This window comes from Nicotiana tomentosiformis, chromosome 8 (genome assembly GCF_000390325.3).
Source record: "Nicotiana tomentosiformis chromosome 8, ASM39032v3, whole genome shotgun sequence".
Classification (NCBI taxonomy): Eukaryota; Viridiplantae; Streptophyta; class Magnoliopsida; order Solanales; family Solanaceae; genus Nicotiana; species Nicotiana tomentosiformis.
Window position 1 is genome coordinate 81,234,838 of NC_090819.1, and position 24,468 is coordinate 81,259,305.

The following is a 24,468-nucleotide window of genomic DNA, read 5'->3' on the forward strand; positions in this document are numbered from 1 at the left end:
TCGGTTTTCTTGAGATGCTTTTTTCGGCATATCAAAAGAGATCACAGATGGACTCGCGCCTTTGTCAATGTCGTGTATGCCCCAATCCTTTATGCTCTGTATATTGTGGAAACTGTAGCTAGTTTTGCAGCCATTCTTTGCTTCGCTTTTGATGCAAGATTTAGACCGAAAGGGACTCAAAGAAAATTTATGAAAAATAACAGAAGAGACAATTCAAAGTGAAAAATGTACTGTGTATAAACAAAAGGTGTCCCTTTCGGGGAGAGGAATAGGGAGATTTATCTGGAGGTATGTGCCGACTTCAATGAACCAAGACAAGCATTTTGGACCGGATGCTTGGTCTGTATGAGTTGTCTAATTCTCAAAATTTGTCGCAAACGTTCATCTTGAAACTGTCTTGGTTGTGCACAGACCCTCATTCGACTAGTAGCGTCCTTTGCGGGTTTTTGCTAACTGACGTCTCTCATTTCTCTACTCACCGTCATCTTATCATGCCCATATGGGTTTTCACTAATAAGACTCTCTCATTTCTCTACTCATTATTGCCTTACAGTGCCCATGTGGGTTTTCACCGATAAGACTTTCTCATTTTTTATTTTTTGTTTTTTTTACCGCCGCCCTTGACTAAAATGTTGCGTGCGGCAGGTTGTCCTACTTCATTGGCATGGGGAATTCAACATTCTCATAGATCGATCAGGAGGTGTTAACGAGAAAAGGCGAAAAGAACATTGAGCTGAATTACAACTTTTGGAACCATTTTTATAGAAAGGTCGTAAAAAGTAAAACAAATTTCTGCCCAACTTCTGGAGTATTGGGGGATATGGATTTTTTATTATGATGGGACCGAACCCAGGGTAGGGCTTCCTATGTAGCCTTGTTTAAATCGGGTCGAACGTAGTTCACTGACTCAGAAGATTTGTTGTTTGATTTTATTTTTTATTTTTTTTGTACTTTCTCTTCTTTTTTTTTCGTTTTGGTTTTTAAAAGTATACAAGTTCCAAAAAGAGGGAAAACAAAGAAGAAAAATACAGCTTAAAAGGATTAACAAAAGGGTGACACCTTTTTGGGATAATGATCAATGATAGCCTTCGTCATCTCGATCTGAGAAAATTATGCGTGAAAGTTCCGCAGTGGGTATATATTAAACATAATATCTTTTGACCGCATCTGCATTAATATTCATGTATGGTACTCGTCCTTCTTCATCTACCAAATGCAAGGCCCCTTTTGGTAACACTTTCTTGATGATGTAGGGTCCTTACCAGTTCAGGGCGAACTTTCCTTTAGCTTCTACCTGGTGTGGAACGATGCATTTCCAAACTAGCTGGCCTACCTCAAAGTGCCTTGGGTGTACTTTCTTCTTATAGGAACGAGCCATTCTTTTTTGTATAACTGGTCAAAGCACACTACTGCTAGCCATTTTTCATCAATCAACATTAGATATTCCAAATGGGGCTTTACCCATTCTTTTCCTTTAATCTCCGATTCTACAATGATTCAAAGAGAGGGAATTTTGATTTTATTTCACAAATGGGCCTGCTAGATCATATATCTATATACGGATAGATAGATCGACCGGTGGATTCGCACCTGAGATCTTTCTACAGATAGTGGAGGTATCCACCCCTATGGCCATGTTCTATTTGGAGGAATAAAATAAAAAAAGTCTTCTAGAGAGATGGCTGAGCGGTTGATAGCCCCAGTCTTGAAAACCGGTATAGTTTTAACAAAGAACTATCGAGGGTTCGAATCCCTCTCTCTCCTTTTTGGCTAATTGAATAGATTTTTTTCTTTAGTGGTTCTTCAATTTCATATACCAACAGATAAGGAGTTGCACCAATAGATGTGGGAGGAGTCGTATGGTATCCCAAAAGAGCAAAAGACAACTTTTCATGTCATTGCATGGACCCTTGGATCATCTCTCTAAGAATCTTCTTGATGTTCTTGTTTTCTGCTTCAATGGCTCCATTGGATTATGGTCGGTAAGGGGTAGAATGGCGATGCGCAATTTTAAATTGCTTGCATACCTCCTTCATCAAATGACTATTTAGATTGGCTGCATTGTCAGTGATAATTGTCTTTGGGATACCAAAGCGACAAATGATGTTGGAATGAACAAAGTCTACCACTTCTTTCTTGGTTACTACTTTGAAAGTGATGGCCTCCACCCACTAGTTGAAGTAATCAATGGCGAACAAAATGAATGTATGCCCATTTGAAGCCTTTGCCTCAAAAGGCCCAATAACATCCATTTCCAAAGCAACGAAAGGCCAAGAAGAAGACATGAGATGCAACTCTGAAGGGGGCGAGTGAATCGGGTCACCATGAATCTGGAATTGGTGACACTTGCGAATAAAGCTAAAGCAATATCTCTCCATGGTAAGCCAATAATACCCTGCCCACAGAATCTTCTTCGCCAAAACGTATCCATTCATGTGAGGTCCACATACCCCCGAATACATTTTACTCATGATCCACTCAGCTTCTGTGGAATCTATGCATCTCAACAGGTTTAAGTCTAGGGTCCTTTTGTACAAGATTTCCCCATTCAGAAAGAAACCACATGCGAGCCGCCTTATAGTTCATTTTGATCTCCCTTAGCATGCTCCATGTATTCCCTTATTTTCAAGAATCATTTTACATCATGATACCATGGTTTGACATCTAGTTCTGCCTCAATTGTATTGTCGTAACCATGTTGATTCTGAACTTGGATTTCTAATGGATCAATATGAGTGTTTCCTGGATAAGGGAGCATTGAATCTAAGGTAGCCAAGGCATCGACTAGCTCATTGTGAAACATGGAAAGATGTCTCAAGTCTTCCATTCACCTTGAGTCAACCGGATAAGAAGGCCGAAATCTCCCATAACCAATAAACCATGCACATCGAGATCAAGGGCCATTTCTAGACCCATGATACAAGCCTCGTATTTTGTCGTATTATTAGTACAGAAGAACCGAAGTCGGGCCATTGCAGAGTAATGTTGTCCAATAGGTGAGATGAGGATTGCCCCAATCCCAACTCTTTGATATTGACAGCCCCATCAAAATACATTTTCCATACATGGATGTCGTCCGAAACTACTTCCTCTATTGAGTTGACCTCTTCCTCTGGGAAGTATGTGCTTAGTTGTTTGTAATCATCATCGACTGGATTCTCTGCCAAATGATCTGCCAGAGCATGTGCTTTCATTACGGTGCGAGTGACATAGACGGTGTCGAACTCTGTGAGAAGAATTTGCCATTTTGCGAGCCTGCCAGTGGGCATTGGCTTTTGGAAGATGTACTTTAAAGGATCCATTCTGGATATGAGATAAGTAGTGTAGGCCAAAAGATAATGCCTAAGCTTCTGAGCGACCCAAGTCAAGGCACAATATGTCCTTTCTAAAAGGGTATACTTAATCTCATAATTGGTGAACTTCTTGCTCAAATAATAGATTGCATGTTCCTTTTTGCCTGTTGTATCATGTTGCCCCAGAACGCATCCAAAGGAATTATCTATTACCGATAGATATAAAAACAAAGTCCTACCAGGTTTAGGTGGGACCAATACAGGGGGTTTTGATAGATATTCTTTGACCCTGTCAAAAGATTTTTGGTAATCACCCGTTCACTTGATAGCATCATTCCTTTTCAGCAACTTAAAGATTGGATCACACGTGGTAGTGAGCTGAGCAATGAACCTACTGATATAGTTCAACCTCCCGAGCAACCTCGTGACTTCAGTTTTGTTCTTTGGGGGTGGCAGATCTCAAATAGACTTTATCTTAGATGGATCCAATTCGACGCCTCTTTGGCTAACTAAATAACTGAGGAGCTTCCCAAGCCGAACCCCAATGCACACTTGGCTTGATTGAGCTTAAGGTCATACCTTCGCAGCCGTTCGAAGAACATTTTCAAATCGAGCCCATGATCAGCCTGTGTCTTTGACTTTATGTTGATATCATTGACATATACTTCAATATCTTTGTGCATCACGTCATGAAAAACGGTGATCATGGCCCTCATGTAAGTTTCCCCTGCACTCTTCAAACTTAATGCCATGACCCTATAACAATACGTACCCTATGAGTGGTGAAAGCTATCTTTTCTGCATCATCCTCGTCCATCAGAATCTGGTGGTATCCGACTTAGCAATCTTCGAAAGGTTGTATCTCATGATTTGCGCAATTATCTACAAGGATGTAAATGTTTTGTAAAGGAAAGTTATCCTTTGGACTCACTTTGTTCAAGTCTCTATACTCAACACACACTTTGGTTTTTCTAACCTTCTTTGGCACGAGCACAACATTTGCCACCCAGGTGGTGTATCGGATGGCTTTGACCACATTGGCGCTCAATTGCTTCATAATTTCCTCTTTGATATTATCACTCATGTTTGTTTTAAATTTTCGTTGCTTTTGTTGGACTAGTGAAAAATCAAGACACGTGTGTAATACCCCATTTTGCTAGGTTTTAAATATATATTGCTTAATAATAGCAAGAAGCAACTACATTGATTAAAAAGCAAAAAGAGAAAGAAAAAGAGACTTAGTGGGACCGAAGTTTAAGGGAATTAGAGGGGTAAAAGTTGTTTTTCCATGAGAAGGGTTGGTAAAGGTCTTTGTCTGAAAAGGTAAAGAGGGAAAATGAGGTTTTAGCAAGAAAACCAAAGCAATTTAATTACTTTAGGAGTTACGCAATACAGAGAACGTAGAAAGCCATAAGAAAATTCAAGGTTTTGTAATTTTCCATTCTCGAAACCCAGGTATTCAATTCTTCCAAATTTCCTATGGTTATTATTGCTAGGTGAAAATTTAGTCAAAACCCTTAAGTTCTCATTCTATGAAATTATTTTAATACGTAAGTTTAAGTATTCATTGAAATAAATTGATAGAGCTTTTGAGGTTCATATTTCCTTGTCATGGCAGAGAAGTTTTCATTGAATGCCCATATGATAAAAGTTTATCTTTTAGTTAGTGCCAAAGTTAAGTGAGAGATTCTTCCATATCTAGTATTTAATTGTATAATACATCATTGATGTTATGGGTCTAGAATCAAGGATTTATAATGAGGTTACTTTATCTTTTTGTAAAATTAGTTTACTTGAATTCATGGCCTCGTCATCTATATACCTTTATGGAAGAATGGAAATATTTAGTTGAAAACTTTACTTGAATCAGTGAGGTGAGAGTTTCTAGATTTATAGCTAAGTAACAACAAGTAAGACTTAATAGCTTATGAATTGACATGGTTAAACCTATAATTGTAGATTTAGCGTTGTCGGATACTCAAAAAATTTGAAGAGATGAATTGCAGCTAAAGTTTTAAGGTGATTTGAGGTTTACTTTCCTAGTACGGAATTCCATTATAACCATGTTCTCTATATGTTAGCTAAAGCTAAGTCATATCTTCTCGTGATCCAATGCTCAGTTCACTTATTCTTATTCGGTATGACATTATATCTGACATGAATACATGCTTTTGTGTATTACCAATTGTTATGTGCCTTTAATTGTGATATTCACATTCAGTAAGGAGAAGTGGCGAACCTCCCCCAACGTGAGCGCCATGATGTCAGGGTTACCCACCGCACACTCACAGGTGCCAACTGTTTGTTGGGGAGATAGACCGACACTCCCCCGTACGTGTTCCCAGATGCTCACATACACAGTGCCATTATGCGTAATAATTAACTTTGCAAAGTTATATATTAAAATGTATATAACCCAGGTTCTATTTCATATATCAGTTATGGGTTCAATTTCTACGTTAAGTTTCCGTTTTAGCTTACAGTTTAGCTTACAGTTTCAGTTTCCTGATTATTACTTATTTGTAAAATTTAATATGATTTATATGATTTTTCGTATATCCCTTTTCTTTCTTATATTTTCTAGAAGGTCTCGCTCCGTCTTTTTAGGAGGTAGCCTACGAGACTTACTGAGTATCCTTTTGTAGTACTTAGCCCATTTGGGCCTGCTACGTCGTGTGGCAGGTATTGAGGACGCATGTAACGAGGCACGTGGCTAGAGGAGATATTCTAGATTTAGTTTACAGACTCTGTTGATTCATCCCAGCAGTAGCGGACCCTTTTCAGACTATTATTTATAACTATTTTTTAGTACGTTTATTTTATTTTAGTGGGATGCCCCCATAGGCTATGTATTTTAAATTTATTTTTTTTCAAATTTTAGAGGCTCATAACTTGTTAGTGGCTCAGTATTAAAATATTCTGGGATATATCCTTTATTTATTATATTTTATCAGTCAACTTAAGAACTGTAATTTGTTAAGAATTAATATTTAAGCATGTTAGTTTCTTTGCTACTGAACTTGAAGTTTGATACAAATAGTACAGGGTTCACTCAACGAGTGGTAAGGGTTGAGTGTCAATCACGTCCCACCTCAGTTTGGGGGCGTGACAAGTTGGTACCAGAGCAGCGAGGTTTACGGAGTTCTAAGGAATCATGAGCCGTGTCTAGCAAAGTCTCAAATATGCATATGTTGTGCACCATACTTATATTTGGGAGGGTACAGGACATGTTAGGAATTGTTTTTTTTATTTCTCTCCTTTGATTCTTATATTGTGCATTAGAGCTAGACATTTCAGGAAAAATTGATCCACATGCCTTTATGAGATTAAACCCTCATACTTATAATGGTACCGATAAACCAAATGAACTAATGTTATTTTTGGAAGAGATAGAGGAAACGTTTGATTTTTGGGTTGTCTTGAAACACAAGCCACTGAGTTAATTGGGTTTCGATTGAAGGGTGTAGTAGGACAATGGTGGAGAGGTTACAAGAAGGCTAGGGATTCTACATTACCTCCACTTACTTGGCCCCAGTTCAAAGAAGCTTTCAGGGCCAAGTTTTTGCCTATCAGTCGGATGGATGAGCTCCGACGTCAGTTCGAATATCTTAAATATGGTACCATGTCAATGACTGAATAGGAGATAAAATTTACAAAATTGGTAGAGTATGCACCTAATTTGATACTGACAGAGAGAGAAAAAGTGATAAGGTTCATTGAAGGCTTGATTTCCACATATGGAAAAATATATGACTTCACATCAGGATGACAAGACTTATCTTCAGGTTGTCAATATCGCTATGCGTATGGAGTCTTTTGATAAAATCGCCACGGAAGCTAGAGATAATAGCAAGAAGGCTGGAACAACATGTATTTATAGTGGATTTTCAGTTAGGGGTATGAACATGAATCATTCAGCTCACATTCAATAAACGACCCACTCATCTCCTTATCCAGCTCTACTCATACATGGCCAGCAGAGTAAGGGTCAGGCCCCTCAGGGTCAAAGTTCAACTAGTCAGGGCCAACCTCGGTTCTCCTATCCTATATGTCCTTCGTGCAGCAATAAACATCCAGGGAAATGCCTTTTGGGTCAGAAAGGTTGTTTCCACTGCCATGATCCGGGTCATATTAAGAGAGACTGTCCACTGCTTGGACAAGCTCCGGGGAAAACTCCAACCAGACAGGAAACATCCATTGGTAATTCTATAGTTTCACCTTCTCCAGTTCGGGCATCTAATACTCAGACTGGGCGTGGTACCAATAGAGATGGAGCTTAGGGAGGAGGCAAACCAGCCAGATTCTATGCATTTCTAGACAGGCTGAATGCTGAGGCGTCTAACAGAGTTATTATAGGTATTCTCTCGGTTTGTGGTCGCCTTGGTTATGTATTAGTTGATCCTGGTTCAACTTTCTCCTATGTGTCTCATTATTTATGTGTTGAGTTTGGAAAAGCACCAGAAAAATTAGGGGTTCCATTTGAGGTTTCCACACCTATAGGGGAATCTGTTAAAGTTGAGTATATATTCAGAAATTGCATCATCACAGTTCAGGGCCGAGAAATGTTTGCCGATTTGAACTTGTTAGATATGGTAGACTTTGACATCATAGCTGGCATGGATTGGTTATCTTCTTTTCATGCTACAGTTGATTGCCACGTCAAGACGGTTACATTCTCATTTATTGGGGAATATCCAATTATAATTAGAGGTGAAGTGGGTACGCTTGTGGGTAAGCTTATTTCTTACCTTAAGGCTAGAAAACTAGTGAGCAGCGAGTGTTTGGCGTATCTAGCACATATGCAGGATATGAAAATTGGCTCCCTAGTGCTTGAATCAGTACCGACCGTGAAAGAGTTTTCAGACGTGTTCTTGGATGATCTCCAAGGAATACCACCAGATAGGGAGATTGAGTTTGGCATAGACGCATTACTAGGAACTCAACCAATCTCGATTCCTCCTTACAGAATAGCTCCATCTGAGCTAAATGAACTCAAGAACCAGTTACAAGAACTCTTAGATAAGGATTTTATTCGACCTAATGTTTCATCCTGGGGTGCTCCAGTGTTGTTCGTGAAGAAAAAAGATGGTTCTCTACGGATGTGTATAGATTATCATCAGCTGAATAAGGTTACTATCAAAATTTAATATCCACTGCCCAGTATAGATGACTTATTTGATCAGTTACAGGGTGCCAGGTATTTCTCAAAAATAGATCTGAGGTCGGGATACCATCAGTTAAAAATCAGAGAAGCAGACATCTCGAAAATAGCTTTCAAGACTCAATACGGTCACTATGAATTTTTAGTTATGTCCTTTGGGTTGACCAATACACCAGTAGTTCTTAGATACATTTGTCATAGTATTTATCGATGATATTTTGGTATATTGCCATATCCAGAAAGAGCATGAGAATCACTTGAGAACAGTTCTTCAAATACTCAAGGACCGCCAACTTTATGCTAAATTTTCCAAAAGTGAATTTTGGCTCGATACAGTTACATTTTTGGGACACGCGGTCTCGAAATAAGGCATTAGAGTAGACCCACAAAATATAGAAGCAGTTAAGAGTTGGCCTAGGCCGTCGACCCCTACATAGATTCGTAGTTTTCTAGGGTTGGCAGGTTACTACCGTCGTTTTGTAGAAGGGTTCTCTTCAGTAGCTGCCCCGTTGATAAAGTTAACTCAGAAAAATGAGAAGTTCCAATAGTCTGAATCTTGTGAGAAAATTTTTCAAGAACTCAATAATAGGTTGGCTACAACCCCAATCCTGACTCTACCTACCCCTACAGGTAAATTTGTGATCTATTGTGATACTTCCAGAGTAGGATTAGGATGTGTTCTTATGCAGAATGACAAGGTAATTGCTTATGCTTCTAGGCAGTTAAAGAATCATGAGATAAATTATTTTACCCACAATCTTGAGCTAGCAGCAGTTATTTTTGGTCTAAAGATATAGCGTCACTACCTTTATAGAGAGCAATGTGACATTTATATAGATCACAAAAGTTTGCAGTATATATTCAAGCAGAAAGAGTTGAATAAGAGACAACGCAGGTGGTTGGAGTTGCTTAAAGATTATGATTGTAATATCCTTTATCATCCCGGCAAAGCGAATGTGGTTGCTGATGCTTTGAGCAGAAGATCCATGGAGAGTTTGACCAGGTTGTGTGTGGTCGAATGTCCAATAGTTAAGGAAGCCCAACAAATAGCTAGCCAAGGGGTTCGTCTCGATGAGAAGTATGATGGAAGGTTGATAGCAAGTATGGGTGCTAAGTCTACTTTATTAGAGCAAGTTAAAGCCAAACAATTTGATCACCCTAGTTTGCTTAAGCTCAAGGAAGGTGTCCTCAGTGGCAAAATTAAGAATTTTGCACTTGATGAGAATGGTGTGATGAGACTTGATGGCCGCTTATGCGTGCCTAATGTAGATGATCTTCGAAGGGAAATTATGGTAGAAGCTCATAGCTCCAGGTATTCAATACATCCAGTTCTACCAAAATGTATCATGATTTGAGGGATGTTTATTGGTGGAATAATATGAAGCGAGATATTGTAGATTATGTATCGCGGTGCCTTAATTGTCAGCAAGTAAAAGCTGAACACCAGAGGTCAGGTGGCTTAGCTCAAATCATTGAAATACCAGAATGGAAATGAGAACGAATAAATATGGATTTTGTGATTGGCTTGCCGTGAACTTTTAAGAAACATTACTCCATTTGGGTCATACTAGACCAACTCACTAAGTCAGCTCACCTTTTGCCAGTCAAAACAACCTATATGGCACCCCAGTGTGCATCATTATACATAAAGGAAATTGTTCGGTTGCATGGTTCTCCCATGTCAATTATTTCTGACAGGGGTGCACAGTTTACTGCCCAGTTCTGGCAGAGTTTTCAGGAAGGTCTCGGTAACCGAGTTAATCTGAGTATAACTTTTCACCCTCAAACGAACGGACAGGCCGAGAGGACAATTCAGACTTTGGAAGATATGTTACGAGCACGTGTTCTTGATTTTAAAGGAAACTGTGATGATCATCTACCTCAGATTGAGTTTGCATATAATAACAGTTATCAAGCAAGCATTCAAATTGACCCATTTGAGGCCCTATGTGGGAGGTGATGTCATTCGCCTGTAGGGTGGTTTGAGATAGGTGAAACGAAGCTTATTGGGCCAAACATAGTACAGGATGCATTGAAAAATGTGAAACTTATTCTGGAACGACTTAAAACAGCTCGAAGCCAACAAAAGTTATACTCCAATATAAGACGCCGTGATTTTGAGTTCAAAGAGCATGACTATGTATTTGTAAAAGTGTCTCCAATGAAGGGTATCATGAGGTTTGGTAGAAAAGGAAAGCTTATCCCAATATATATATGGCCTTATCCAACTCTTGAAAGGATTGAGTTTGTGGCGTATCGACTAGCTTTACCTCCAGAGTTATCTTCTGTACATCCAGGTTTTCATGTGTCCATGCTGAGACAACACTTTCATGACCCGAGTCATGTACTTGATAGACAGGAGATAGAGGTAGATGATACTCTGACATATGAGGAGGTCCCTGTAGCTATAGTAGACAGGTAGGTTCGTAAACTTCGAACCAAAGATATTGCTTCGGTGAAAGTAATATGGAGCAACCACTCAGCTGAGGAAGCTACGTGGGAGGCCGAGGAAGTCATGAAGAAAAAGTATCCTTATTTGTTCGAGATTTCAGGTACATAATTCAATTTAATCTTTAAAATATTTAGATTGTCAAGTTATGTGATAATTGTACTTATAATGATGTAAAATGGCTTTGGCGGGTATATGGGTATGCCTTGATGTTGTATATTATTGGATTGAGTAGCTGGAGGTGCAAAGTGTTATTGTTTGATTGGTTTTGACTGGTTGAAAATTTTGGGATAACTCTAGTTACAAGGGAAACTCTGCCGAAATTTTTGAATATTTTAGGAGTTAGCCAAATTTTGAGGTCCTAAGAGATAGTGAGAGTGGCATAAGGCATAAGATCTTTCTTTATACTCAAGAATAACTGTGATATGACATTCGAGGAGGAATATTTATAAGTTGGAGAGAATGTAATGCCCCATTTCGCTAGCTTTTAAATACATATTGCATAATAATAGGAAGAAGCAACTAGATTGATTAACAAGCAAAAAGAGAAAAAGAAAAAGAGCCTTAGTGGGACAGATGCATAAGGGAATTCGAGGGGTAAAAGTTTTTTTTCCGTGCGAAGGGTTGGTAAAGGTCTTTGTCTGAAAAAGTAAAGAGGGAAAAATGAGGTTTTATTAAGAAGATTACTTTAGAAGTTAGGCAACACAGAGAACGTAGAAAGCCGTAAGAAAATTCAAGGTTTTGCAATTTGCCATTCTCGAAACCCAGGTATTCAATTCTTCCAAATTTTCTATGGTTATTATCGCTAGGTGAAAATTTTGTCAAAACCCTTAAGTTCTCATTCTATGAAATTATTTTTATACGTAAGTTTAAGTATTCATTTGTCACGACCCAAACTCCCTCTGTATAACGTCGTGATGACACCTAGTCTCTACGACTAGGTAAGCCTAACAAATTGCAAAAAATAACATAACGAAAGTAAAACTTGGCAACTAACAGCAGTGGATAACTAAATAACTAGTAACAATGTCGTTCGGCATGTACAATAACCAATACTATATAAATACACAGTCTTCCCAAAACCCGAAACATCATAAGTCACAAGCTACAGAAGAAAACTAGTATCTCTATACACCGGAGTATAACAAAATAAGTACGGAAGGTAAATGACATAGGAGAGAATAGAGGGGGACTCCAAGGTCTGCGGACGCGGCAGTTGTACCTTGAAGTCTCCGTACAACAGCTAGCACTCTCATCTAGTAGCGGGGCTAATAAGAAGCACCTGGATCTGCACATAAAACATGTGTAGAAGAGTAGCACGAGTACACCACAATGGTACCCAGTAAGTGCCAAGCCTAACCTCGGTCGAGTAGTGACAAGGTCAGGTCAGGCCCACTTGTGATGACCCAAAAGGTCATCTTATATTTTAGAACTCGAATCTGCACTCTTAAGCCTTAAAATCTCATTTGTTAACCTCCTCGATTTGCATGCGCAGTCCGGGTAGGTTTCCGGAAAGCTTTTATGTTGAAAACTAATGGGAATAAGGATTTTTGCCTTAAAAGTTGAATTTGTATGACTTCGGTCAATATTTTTGGTAAACGGTCCCGGATCCATGCTTTGACAGTCTCGGTAGATCCGTATCAAATTATGGGACCTGGGCGTATGCCCGAAATCGAATTCGGAGGTCCCTAGCTTGAGTTATGAATTTTTGATGAAAATTAAAAGTTTAGAAATTATTTGTTTTTAAGAATTGATTGATATTTGGTATTGTTAGTATCGGGTCCGTTTTTTGGGTTCCAGAGCCCGGTACGGGTTCATTATGATATTTAAGGCATGTCTGTGAAATTTGGTGAGAAACGGAGTTGATTTAACGTGATTCAGACGTTCAGTTGAGAAAATATAAAATTTTAAAGTGTTCTTGAAAATTTCATTTGATTTGGTGCTAAATTTAGAGTACTAGGTGTTATTTTGGCGATTTGATCGCGCGAGCAGGTCCGTATGATATTTTTAGACTTACGTGCATGTTTGGTTTGGAACTCTGAGGGCTCGGGTGCCATTCGGGCGATGTGCGGGTTGAGTTCAAACCTCAACAAGGATGCTGGTGCACCAAATCTAGTTTGCCCACACCTGCGAGCCTTTGGTAGCAGGTGCGAGCGAAAGCCCCGCAGATGTGACCCAGGCCTGGACTTCATTTTTTCACAAGAGCGGGACCGCAGAAGCGGAACCCTGTCCGCAGGTGCGGCCCTAGTTGGCCCAGTCCATTTCCGCAGAAGCGCACATCCCGTCCACACATGCAGATGCGCAGGTGTGATCAAAGCACCGCAGGTGCGAAGTTCGCTGGCCAGTGAGCATTTAATTCGGACTCCAGCCGTTTTTCTTCTCGTTTTCAAAAGGATAGGAGTCCTAGGGCGATCTTTCAAAGACATTTTCTTCCCCAAATCATAGGTAAGTGTTCCTTAACTCGTTTCTTTCAATCTTTTACTTCAGTTTACTATAATTCAACCTAAAATCTAGAGTTTTATGGTAGAATTAGGGGTTAGGGTAGAAACTAGGGACTTCGGATATTTGGGGATTTAAACCTCAATTCGTGGTCGGATTCCAAAAGTACTTACATATTCGTGCTCGGGGGTAAATGGGTAAGAGGATTTTGGTCCGAAACTAAGCGGGCCCAGGGTCGATTTTTCGACTTTTTAGAGGAAAATTTTTTAAATTTAATTTATGAAATATAATCGATTCCTTTAGTAATATTTGATATTAATGAGTCATTTTTGAATAGATACGAGTGGTTTAGAGGTGAAATCCAAAGGAAAAGCTGTGATTGAGAATTAAGTGGCCTTCGGAGTGAGGTAAGTGTTGTGTCTAACTTTGGCTTGAGGGAATAGGTATTGTGTAAGTATTTGCTACGTGTTTTGTTGTTGAATACGATGTATAGTTGAGGTGACGAGCATCTATACGTTGTGGTCGAGTCATAGCATGCGAGTGAAATTCCATTTCTTGCATATTTGTAGTCTTAAATCTTGTTATCCATGGTTATTATTGTTGTTGAAATGTTGGGAGACTTGTATCCGGTTCCACCAAGGTCAATAAAATTGTGAATATTGATTCGAGGTTGATATGTTAAATTGTGAAAGTAATCATTGATGAAATATTGATTTCTTGTGAAACTTCTCTCTATCCGTTATTATTGATTCTGTGAATTGTGAGGAAGAGTGTAAAGCACGAGGGGCGATGACATGCATAATTTAATTATATTGTGAGGAAGAGTGTAAAGCACGAAGGGTGATGCCGTGCATAATTTAATTATATTGTGAGGAAGAGTGTAAAGCACGAAGGGTGATGCCGTGCATAATTTAATTATATTGTGAGGAAGAGTGCAAAGCACGAAGCGTGTTGCCGTGCATAATTTAATTATATTGTGAGGAAGAGTGTAAAAGCACGAAGGGTGATGCCGTACAATTTTCTTTGTTGTCTTAATTACTCAATTCGTTTAAGGATTTTCGGTTTAATTATGTCCTTTCATTATACTCACTCTTTCTGTTGTATTCCCCCACTGTATGTTCCCCTCCCTTTATTACTGCATTTATTACTTTACTTATTGTTGTTTCCTCTAGCATGATTATACTGTTCAGGTTATATGTGGGTATTTTGTCCTAGCCTCGTCACTACTTCGCCGAGATTAGGCTCGACACTTACCAGTACATGGGGTCGGTTGTACTGATGCTGCACTCTGCACTTTCTGTGCAGATTTTGATACCGGCTCTGGTTGATCGAGTTCTGCTACTGGTCTGTTGTCCGGAGACTCAAGGTAGATCTGTAGGCGTTCAAAGACCTTGAACTCCCCGTCTATCTTTTATGTCCTATAATTTTTTTTTAATTCAGACAGTTGTATTTTTTTCAGACTATTATTTGTCGTAAATTCTAAAATGGTCGTGAATGATGATTCCAGATCCGGGTGGTAGATAATAAAATTTTATGATATTCCGCACTTATTATATTTCATCTTAGTTAATTATTTTTAATTACTGAATGGAAATAAGGAATTGGTTAATGATTCTCTAACGTTGGCTTGCCTAGCAAGTGAAATGTTAGGTGCCATCACGGTCCCGTCGGTGGGAAATTTTGGGTCGTGACAGTTGGTATCAGAGCACTAGGTTGCCTAAGTCTCACGATTCACGAGCAAGCTTAGTAGAGTCTGGAGGATCGGTACAGAAACGTCTGTGCTTATTTTCCAGAGGCTATGAAGTTTAGGAACAAGTTTCACTTCTTTTCTTCTCTGTCGTGTGATTTTGCTTTCTCAATGCTGATTGAACTCTTCTACTCTTATTCTCTCGCATATGGCGAGAACACGTACCACTTCCTCAGCTGAGCAGCAGCCAGAGCCTCCAGTGGCAGCTCCTACGCGGGGTAGGGGCAAGGGCAGGGCTCAGCCTATAGCCCGAGCAACAGCCCCAGCAGTGGAACCTCAGATAGATCTTGAGGAGAAGGTTCTAGTCCAGACTGTTTGTGCCGGACCAACTCAGGTTCTAGAGGGGTTCATTGCCATCCTAGTACTTCAAGACGCTTTGGTCCGTTTGGTGGGCCTTATGGAGTGTGTGGCCCATGGCACCAGCAGTCTCTCAGGCTGGAGGAAGAGCCCATACTCCCGCCACTCCCTCTCCAGAGCAAATAGCTCCCCAGTATCATGCTCTGGCAGCTCAGCTAGTCGGATTAGTTTAGCCGGTTATTGCGGCACAGGTCGGAGATGGTCCAGCTATGTCTTCTGTAGCCTTATGGAGATTAGACAGGTTTATCAAGCTCTTTATTGTTCACATAAGTGGTTCTCCTTCAGAGGATCCCCAGGAGTATCTTGATAGCTGTCACGAGATTTTATGAAACATGGGTATAGTGGAGACCAATAGGGTCGATTTTGCTGCATTTCAAATGACTGGTTCCGCCAAGAAATGGTGGAGAGATTACTTGTTGACCGGACCAGCTGGGTCGCCTGCTCTTACTTGGGACCGGTTCTCTTAGCTCTTCATAGAGAAGTTTCTACCTATCACATTGAGAGAGGAGCGTCGCCGTCAGTTCGAGCGTCTCCAGTAGGGCAGTGTGACTGTTACTCAGTATGAGACACGTTTTGTGGATTTGGCCCGTCATGCTATTCTCCTGCTTCCCACCGAGAGAGAGAGAGAGAGGGTGAGGAGGTTTATTGATGGACTTGCTTAGCCTATCAGATTGTAGATGGCTAAGGATACTGGGAGTGAGATTTCTTTTCAGGCGGCTACTAATGTCACCAGGCGAGTCGAACTGGTTCTTACTCAGGGAGGTCAGGGGTCTGACAAGAGACCTCGTCATTCCGGTGAGTTCAGCAGTGCCTCATATAGAGGCAGGAGTACCTTTGGTAGAGGCGATCCTCCCAGGCCGTTTCATTCAGCGCTCCAGGCATCCCACGGTGCCTCAGGTGGTCGTGGCCCTCAGATACATTATTCCGACCAGCTAGCCTACGGTGCACCACCAATTCCTATTAGTGCATCTCCACTCTAGAGTCATCAAGGTTGTTATTCAGATCGACACGGTCAGTTTCAGGGCCAGCAGTCATAGCAACCGAAGTTATGTTATACTTATGGTGATCCGAGGCACATTGCTAGATTTTGCCCTCAGGCAACGGGTAGCTCACAACATCAGACTTCTCGTGCCATGGTTCCGGCACCAGTTGCTGCACCACCTGCTCAGCCAGCTAGAGGCAGGGGTCAGGCAGCCAGAGGTATAGGTCAGACTGTTAGAGGTGGAGGTCAGGCCCTTAGAGGTGGAGACCAGCCAACTAGAGGTCGTCCCAGGGATGTAGTTCAGGGTGGTAGGGCACAACCTCGGTGTTATGCTTTCCTAGCCAGGTCTGAGGCTGAGTCATCTGATGTTGTTATCACATGTACTGTTTCAGTTTGCAGTAGAGATGCTTCCGTTCTATTTGATCCGGGATCTGCTTACTCCTATGTGTCATCCTATTTTGCTTCCTATTTGGTTGTGCCCCGTGATTCTTTGAGTGCTCCTGTGTATGTGTCCATACCGGTGGGAGATGCTATTGTTGTAGATCGTGTTTATCATTTGTGTATGGTCACCATTGGGACTCTTCAGACTCGTGTAGATCTTCTACTTCTCGACATGGTTGATTTGATGTCATACTGGGTATGGATTGGCTATCACCTTATCGTGCTATATTAGATTGTCACGCCAAGACAGTGACCTTAACCTTGCAGGGGTTGCCTCGATTAGAGTGGAGAGGAAATCTTGGCCATTCTACCAATAGGGTTATCTCTTATGTGAAGGCTCGGCATATGGTCGAGAAGGGGTGTCTAGCTTATTTTGCTTATGTCCGAGATTCTAGTGCGGAGGTTCCTTCCATAGATTCGGTGCCGGTTGTTCGTGAGTTTCCAGAGGTGTTTCCTACAGACCTGCCAGGGATGCCACCCGACAGGGATATTGATTTCTGCATTGATTTGGCTCCGGGCACTCAACCTATTTCCATTCTGCCATATCGCATGGCCCCACCAGAGTTGAAAGAATTGAAGGAGCAGTTGCAAGATTTGCTTGATAAGGGCTCCATTAGACCTAGTGTCTCGCCCTGGGGAGCATCTGTGTTGTTTGTGAAGAAGAAAGATGGATCGATGAGGATGTGTATAGATTATCGGCAGTTGAACAAAGTCACCATCAAGAACAAATATCCATTGCCGAGGATTGATGATTTATTTGATCAGCTTTAGGGTGCCAAGGTGTTTTCAAAGATTGATTTGAGATCTGGCTACCATCAGTTGAGGATTAGGGCATCCAATGTTCCTAAGACAGCTTTTCGGACTCAGTATGGGCATTATAAGTTTCTAGCGATGTCATTTGGGCTGACAAATGCCCCAGCAGCATTCATGGATTTGATGAATCGGGTGTTCAAACCCTACTTAGATTCCTTTGTGGTTGTGTTTATTGATGATATCTTGATCTACTCCTACAATCGAGAGGAGCATGAGCAACACCTTCAAATCATTCTTCAGACTCTGAAAGACAGCCAATTATATACTAAGTTCTCAAAATATGAGTTTTGGTTGAGTTTAGTTGCTTTCTTGGGTCACGTTATATCAGTAGAGGGTGTTCCGGTAGATCCTAAGAAGATTGAGGTAGTTCAGAACTGGTCTAGACCCACATCAGCTACAGAGATCCGTAGTTTCCTGGGTTTGGTGGGCTATTAAAGTCGATTTGTGGAGGGATTTTCATCCATAGCAGACCCATTGACCAGATTGACCCAGAAGGGTGCCCCGTTCAGGTGGTCAGACGAGTGTGAAGCGAGCTTTTAGAAGCTCAAGACTTCTTTGACTACGGCACCGGTATTGGTGTTACCCACAGGTTCAGGATCTTATACAGTATACTGTGACACATCTCGTATTGGTCTGGGAGCGGTATTGATGCAGGGTGACAAGGTTATTGCATATGCTTCACGGCAGCTGAAGGTTCACGAGAAGAATTACCATGTTCATGATCTAGAACTGGCAGCCATTGTTCACGCGCTGAAGATTTGGAGGCACTATCTTTACGGCGTGCCATGTGAGGTATTCACTGATCATCGAAGCTTGCAGTATTTGTTCAAGCAGAAGGAACTCAATCTGAGGAAGAGAAGGTGGTTGGAGTTATTGAAAGACTATGATATCACCATATTGTATCATCCCGGGAAGGCCAATGTGGTGGCTGATGCTTTGAGTAGAAAATCAGCTAGTATGGGTAGCCTTGCATATATTCCAGTGGGTGAGAGACCGCTTGCATTGGATGTTCAGGCCTTGGCCAACCAATTCGTGAGGTTGGATGTTTCTGAGCCCATTCGTGTTCTAGCTTGTACAGTTGCTCAGTCTTCTTTGTTTGAGCGCATCAGAGATCGACAGGATGACGATCCTCATTTACTTGTCCTTAGAGACACAGTACGGCATGGTGGTGCCAAGAAGGTTACTATTGGAGATGATGGAGTTTTGAGGAAGCAGGGTCATATTTGTGTGCCTAATGTGGATGGACTTCATAAGTTGATCCTTGAGGAGTCCCACAGTTCCCGGTATTCTATTCATCTGGGCACCGCCAAGATGTATCAGGACTTGAGGCAGCATTATTGGTGGAGGCAAATGAAGAAAGACATAGTTTCCTATGTAGCTAGGTGCCTAAATTGCCAGCAGGTAAAGTGTGAGCATCAGAGACCTGGTGGCTTACTTCAGATGTTAGATATTCCTGAGTGGAAGTGGGAGCGTATCACTATGGACTTTGTAATTGGACTCCCATAGACTCAGAGGAAATTCGATGCAGTTTGGGTCATTGTGGATAGGCTGACTAAGTCGGTGCATTTCATTCCTTCTGGCAGCTACCTATTCCTCGGAGCGGTTAGCAGAGATTTATATTTGGGAGATTGTCCGTCTTCACGGTGTGCCCATGTCTATCATTTCCAATCGAGGTACGCAGTTTACCTTGCACTTTTGGAGGGCAGTTCAGTGTGAGTTGGGTACGTGGGTTGAGTTGAGCACAACATTTAATCCTCAGATAGACGGGCAGATCTAGCGTACTATTCAGATCTTGGAGGATATGCTCCGTGCCTGTGTTATAGACGTCGGAGGATCGTGGGATCAGTTCTTGCCCCTTGCAGAGTTCGCCTGCAACAATAGGTACCAGTCGAGCATTCAGATGGCTCCCTATCAGGCATTATATAGTAGGCGGTGTCGGTCTCCAGTTGGGTGGTTTGAACTGGGAGAGGCTCGGTTGTTGGGCATAGACTTAGTACAGGATTCCTTGGATAAGGTCAAGATTATTCAGGATTGACTTCGCACAGCTCAGTCCAGGCAGAAGAGTTATGCCGACCGTAGAGTTCGTGATGTTGCATTCATGATCGGAGAGAGAGTGTTACTTCGGATATCACCCATGAAGGGTGTAATGAGGTTCAGAAAGAAGGGCAAGTTGAGCCCTAGGTATATCGGATCTTTTGAGATTCTGGTGAAAGTGAGAGAGGTGGCTTACAGGCTTGCGTTGCCACCTAGTTTAGCAGTTGTTCATCCGGTATTCCATGTGTCCATTCTTCAAAAGTATCACGGCGATCCGTCCTATGTGTTAGATTTTAGCTCTGTCCAGTTGGACAATGATTTGACTTACGAGGACCGGCAAGTTCGCTAGTTGAGATCAAAGAGTAACCCTTCAGTTCAAGTGTAGTGGAGGGGGCAACCTATTGAGGCAGCTACTTGGGAATCCGAGTCCAATATGCGGAGTAGATATCCCCACCTTTTCACCAGCCCAGGTACTTTTCTATGTTCGTTCGAGGATGAACGGTTATTTTAGAGGTGGAGAATGTGATGACCCAAAAAGTTATCTTATGTTTTAGAACTCGAATCTGCGCTCTTAAGCCTTAAAAATCTCATTTTATCCTCCTCAATTTGCGTTTGCAGTCCGTGCAGGTTTCCGCAAAGCTTTTATGTTGAAAACTAATGGGAATAAGAATTTTTGTCTTAAAAGTTGATTTTAGTTGACTTCAGTCAATATTTTTGGTAAACGAGCTCAGATCCATGCTTTGACAGTCCCGGTAGGTCCGCATCGGATTATGGGACCTGGGCGTATGCTCGGAATCGAATTCGGAGGTCCCTAGCTTGAGTTATGAATTTTTAATGAAAATTAAAAGTTTGGAAATTATTTGTTTTTAAGAATTGATTGATATTTGGCATTGTTAGTATCGGGTCCGTATTTTCGGTTCCGGAGCCCGGTACAGGTTCATTATGATATTTAAGACATGTATGTGAAATTTGGTGAGAAACGGAGTTGATTTGACGTGATTCGGACGTCCAGTTGAGAAAATAGAAATTTTAAAGTGTTCTTGAGAATTTCATTTGATTTGTTGATAAATTTAGAGTTCTAGGTGTTATTTTGGCGATTTAATCGTGCGAGCAGGTCCTAATGATGTTTTTAGACTTCTGTGCGTATTTGGTTTGGAGCCCTGTGGGCTTGGGTGGCATTCGGGCGATGTGCGGGTTGAGTTCAAACCTCAACAAGGCTGCTGGTGTACCAAATATGGTGTGCCCGCACCTGCGAGCCTTTGGTCGGAGGTGCGAGCGAAAGCCCCGCAGATACGACCCAGGCCTAGACTTCATTTTTTCGCAGATGCAGACTTTTCTCCGCAGGAGCGGGACTGCAGAAGCGGAACCCTGTCCGCGGGTGCGGCCTCAATTGGCCCAGTCCATTTCCGTAGAAGCGCTCATCCCGTCCGTACATGCGGATGCGTAGGTGCGACCAAAGCACCGTAGGTGCGAAGGCCGCTGGGCAATGAGCATTTAATTCGGACTCCAGCCATTTTTCTTCTCTTTTTCAAAAGGATAGGAGTCCTAGGGTGATCTTTCAAAGACATTTTCTTCCCCAAATCATAGGTAAGTGTTCCTTAACTCGTTTCTTTCAATCTTTTACTTCATTTTACTAAAATTCAACCTAAAATCTAGAGTTTCATGGTAGAATTAGGGTTTAGGGTAGAAACTAGGGATTTCAAAAATTTAGGGATTTAGACCTCAATTCGGGGTCAGATTCCAAAACTAATTACATATTCCGGCTCGGGGGTGAATGGGTAAGAGAATTTTAGTCCGAACCTCGGGTTTTGACCAAGCGGGCCCAGGGTCGATTTTTTTGACTTTTTGGAGGAAAATTTTGGAAATTTAATTTATGAAATATAATCGATTCCTTTAGTAATATTTGATATTAATGAGTGATTTTTGAATAGATACGAGTGGTTTAGAGGTAAATTCCAAAGGGAAAGCTGTGATTGAGAATTAAGTGGCCTTCGGAGCGAGGTAAGTATTGTGTCTAACTTTGGCTTGAGGGAATAGGTATTGTGTGAGTATTTGCTACGTATTTTGTTGTTGAATACGATATATAGTTGAGTTGACGAGCATCTATACGTTGTGGTCGGGTCATAGCATGAGAGTGAAATTGCATTTCTTGCAAATTTGTAGTCTTAAATCTTGTTATCCATGCTTATTGTTGTTGTTGAAATGTTGGGACTCTTGTATCCGGTTCCACCAAGGTCGATAAAATTGTGAATATGGATTCGAGGTTGATATGTTAAATTGTGAAAGTAATCATTGATGAAATATTGATTTCTTGTGAAACTTCTCTCTATCCGTTGTTATTGATTCTGTGAATTCTGAGGAAGAGTGTAAAGCACGAAGGGTGATGTCGTGCATAATTTAATTATATTGTGAGGAAGAGTGTAAAGCACGAAGGGTGATGCCGTGCATAATTTAATTATATTGTGAGGAAGAGTGTAAAGCACGAAGGGTGATGCCGAGCATAATTTAATTATATTGTGAGGAAGAGTGTAAAGCACGAAGGGTGATGTCATGCATAATTTAATTATATTGTGAGGAAGAGTGTAAAGCACGAAGGGTGATGCCGTGCATAATTTAATTATATTGTGAGGAAGAGTGTAAAAGCACGAAGGGTGATGCCGTGCAGTTTTCTTTGCTGGCTTAATTGCTCAATTCATTTAAGGATTTCCGGTTTAATTATGTCCTTTCATTATACTCACTCTTTATGTTGTATTCCCCCACTGTATGTTCCCCTCCCTTTATTACTGCATTTATTGCTTTGCTTATTATTGTTGCCTCTATCATGATTATACTGTTCAGGTTATATGTGGGTGTCTTGTCCTAGCCTCGTCACTACTTCGCCGAGGTTAGGCTCGACACTTACCAGTACATGGGGTCGGTTGTACTGATGCTGCACTCTGCACTTTCTATGCAGATTTTGATATCGGCTCAGGTTGATCGAGATTTACTACTGGTCCGCTATCCGGAGACTTAAAGTAGATCTGTTGGCGTTCACAGACCTTGAAGTCCTCGTTTATCTTTTATGTCCTACTATTTTTTTTCATTCAGACAGTTGTATGTCTTTCAGACTACTATTTGTCGTAAATTCTAAAATGCTCGTGAATGGTGACTCCAGATTCGGGTGGTAGTAGTTAATAAAATTTTATGATATTCCGCACTTATTATATTTCATCTTAGTTAATTATTTTTAATTACTGAATGGAAATAAGGAATTGGTTAATAATTCTCTAACATTGGTTTGCCTAGCAAGTGAAATGTTAGGCGCCATCACGGTCCCGTCGGTGGGAAATTTTGGGTCGTGACACCACTGGTAAATAATAAATAAGGCAGGAGAATATACAGCATAATAAAAGGCTAGAATTTAATAAAAGGAAACACAGCAAGGCAACAGTACAACACACAGGGGTAAACAACAGGGGATCTCCCGAGATGCCGTCTCGTAGTCCCAAAATAAATATACAGGGAGAAACCCGAGGTACCACCTCATAGTCTCAAAAGTAAATATGCAGGAAGAACTTCCAAGGTACCGCCTCGTAGTCTCAAAAATAAATGTGTAGGGAGAACTCCCGAGGAACTGCCTCGTAGTATCAAAAGTAAATGTGCAGGGAGAACTCCCGAGGAACCGCCTCGTAGTCTCAAAAATAAATGTGCATGGAGAACTCCCGAGGATCCGTCTCGTAATCTCAAAAGTAAACACATAGCTCAAACCGATAAATACAATAGTTAACAGCAAGATTTCTACAGTTATACTGATAAAGAACAAGGAAAAACAGGAATCAACTAGGCATGCTTCACAGAGTTCAAATAAGCAGTTAAAGAACGTAGACATGCGATATTAGACTAAGCAGGATAACTACACATACTGGAATAATTCATTTAAGAATGAAAACAGACTAATACTCATTTAAACGGTATAACTCAAATGAAAGGGAAAACAGGTTGCTACTCAGTAAAATAAATCGAATTTTACAACAAATAGCCCGTGTACGTACTCGTCACCTCACGTACACGGAGCTCACATATCACAACAGTACCAAATCCTAAGGGGATTTCCCCCACACAAGGTTAGGCAAGCCACTTACCTCGAACCAAGCTTAATCAATCGATTACAATGCCTTTTTCATGAATATCCGACTCTGAATGGCCCAAATCTAGCCAAAATCAATTACATACTATAATACAACTATAAGAAATTAATCTAGTTAATGAAATCAGATCTAAAGCAAGAATTTCGAAAATTGCCCTAAAAAGCCTCTCTGGGCCCACGTCTCGGAATCGGGTAAAAGTCACAAAATATGAACACACATTCACTCACGAGTTCACTCGTACCAGAATTATCCAAATCCGATATCAAAAATCTGAATCAAAACTCAAAGCTTAGTTGAAGAACTTCCAACCTTTTCCCCCAAATTTCTCAACCAAATTCCTTAATTAGATGATGAAAACAGCTATAGATTAGTGGAATATAACAATAAACGAGTTAAGAATCATTACCCCAAAGTTCTCTCTGCAAAATCCTTGAATTATCGCATCAATCCGAGCTCTCAAAGACCCAAAAATGAATCCTTGAATTATCTTGACCCTTTTCTGCCCAGCGATTCCGCATCTACATACCTACTGTTGCACCTGCGATGCTGCACCTGCAGAATTTCCCTCGCAGGTGTGGAAATGACTTAAGGGGGCTGGGTCTGCATCTGCGATGAAAGGGCCACA

General features: G+C 41.0%; 1 protein-coding gene across 1 annotated transcript; it reads left to right on the forward strand.

The window, feature by feature from the left end:
* The first annotated feature begins 7,042 nt into the window (after positions 1-7,042).
* On the forward strand, positions 7,043-10,414 carry LOC138897730 (uncharacterized). The gene is made up of 5 exons (XM_070183738.1): positions 7,043-7,190; positions 7,357-7,493; positions 7,574-8,422; positions 9,309-9,766; positions 10,153-10,414. The coding sequence occupies exons 1-5, from the start codon at positions 7,043-7,045 to the stop codon at positions 10,412-10,414; spliced, it is 1,854 nt and encodes a 617-aa protein (XP_070039839.1).
* The last annotated feature ends 14,054 nt before the right edge of the window (positions 10,415-24,468 follow it).

What these genes read in the sequence shown, in the direction of transcription:
- LOC138897730 (XM_070183738.1), top strand. Translation starts at nt 7,043, where the DNA reads ATGACTTCACATCAGGATGACAAGACTTATCTTCAGGTTGTCAATATC. An exon ending in TAGTGGATTTTCAGTTAGGG is followed by an intron (nt 7,191 to 7,356) that starts GTATGAACATGA and finishes TCCTTCGTGCAG; the next exon opens with CAATAAACATCCAGGGAAAT. An exon ending in CAGACAGGAAACATCCATTG is followed by an intron (nt 7,494 to 7,573) that starts GTAATTCTATAG and finishes GATGGAGCTTAG; the next exon opens with GGAGGAGGCAAACCAGCCAG.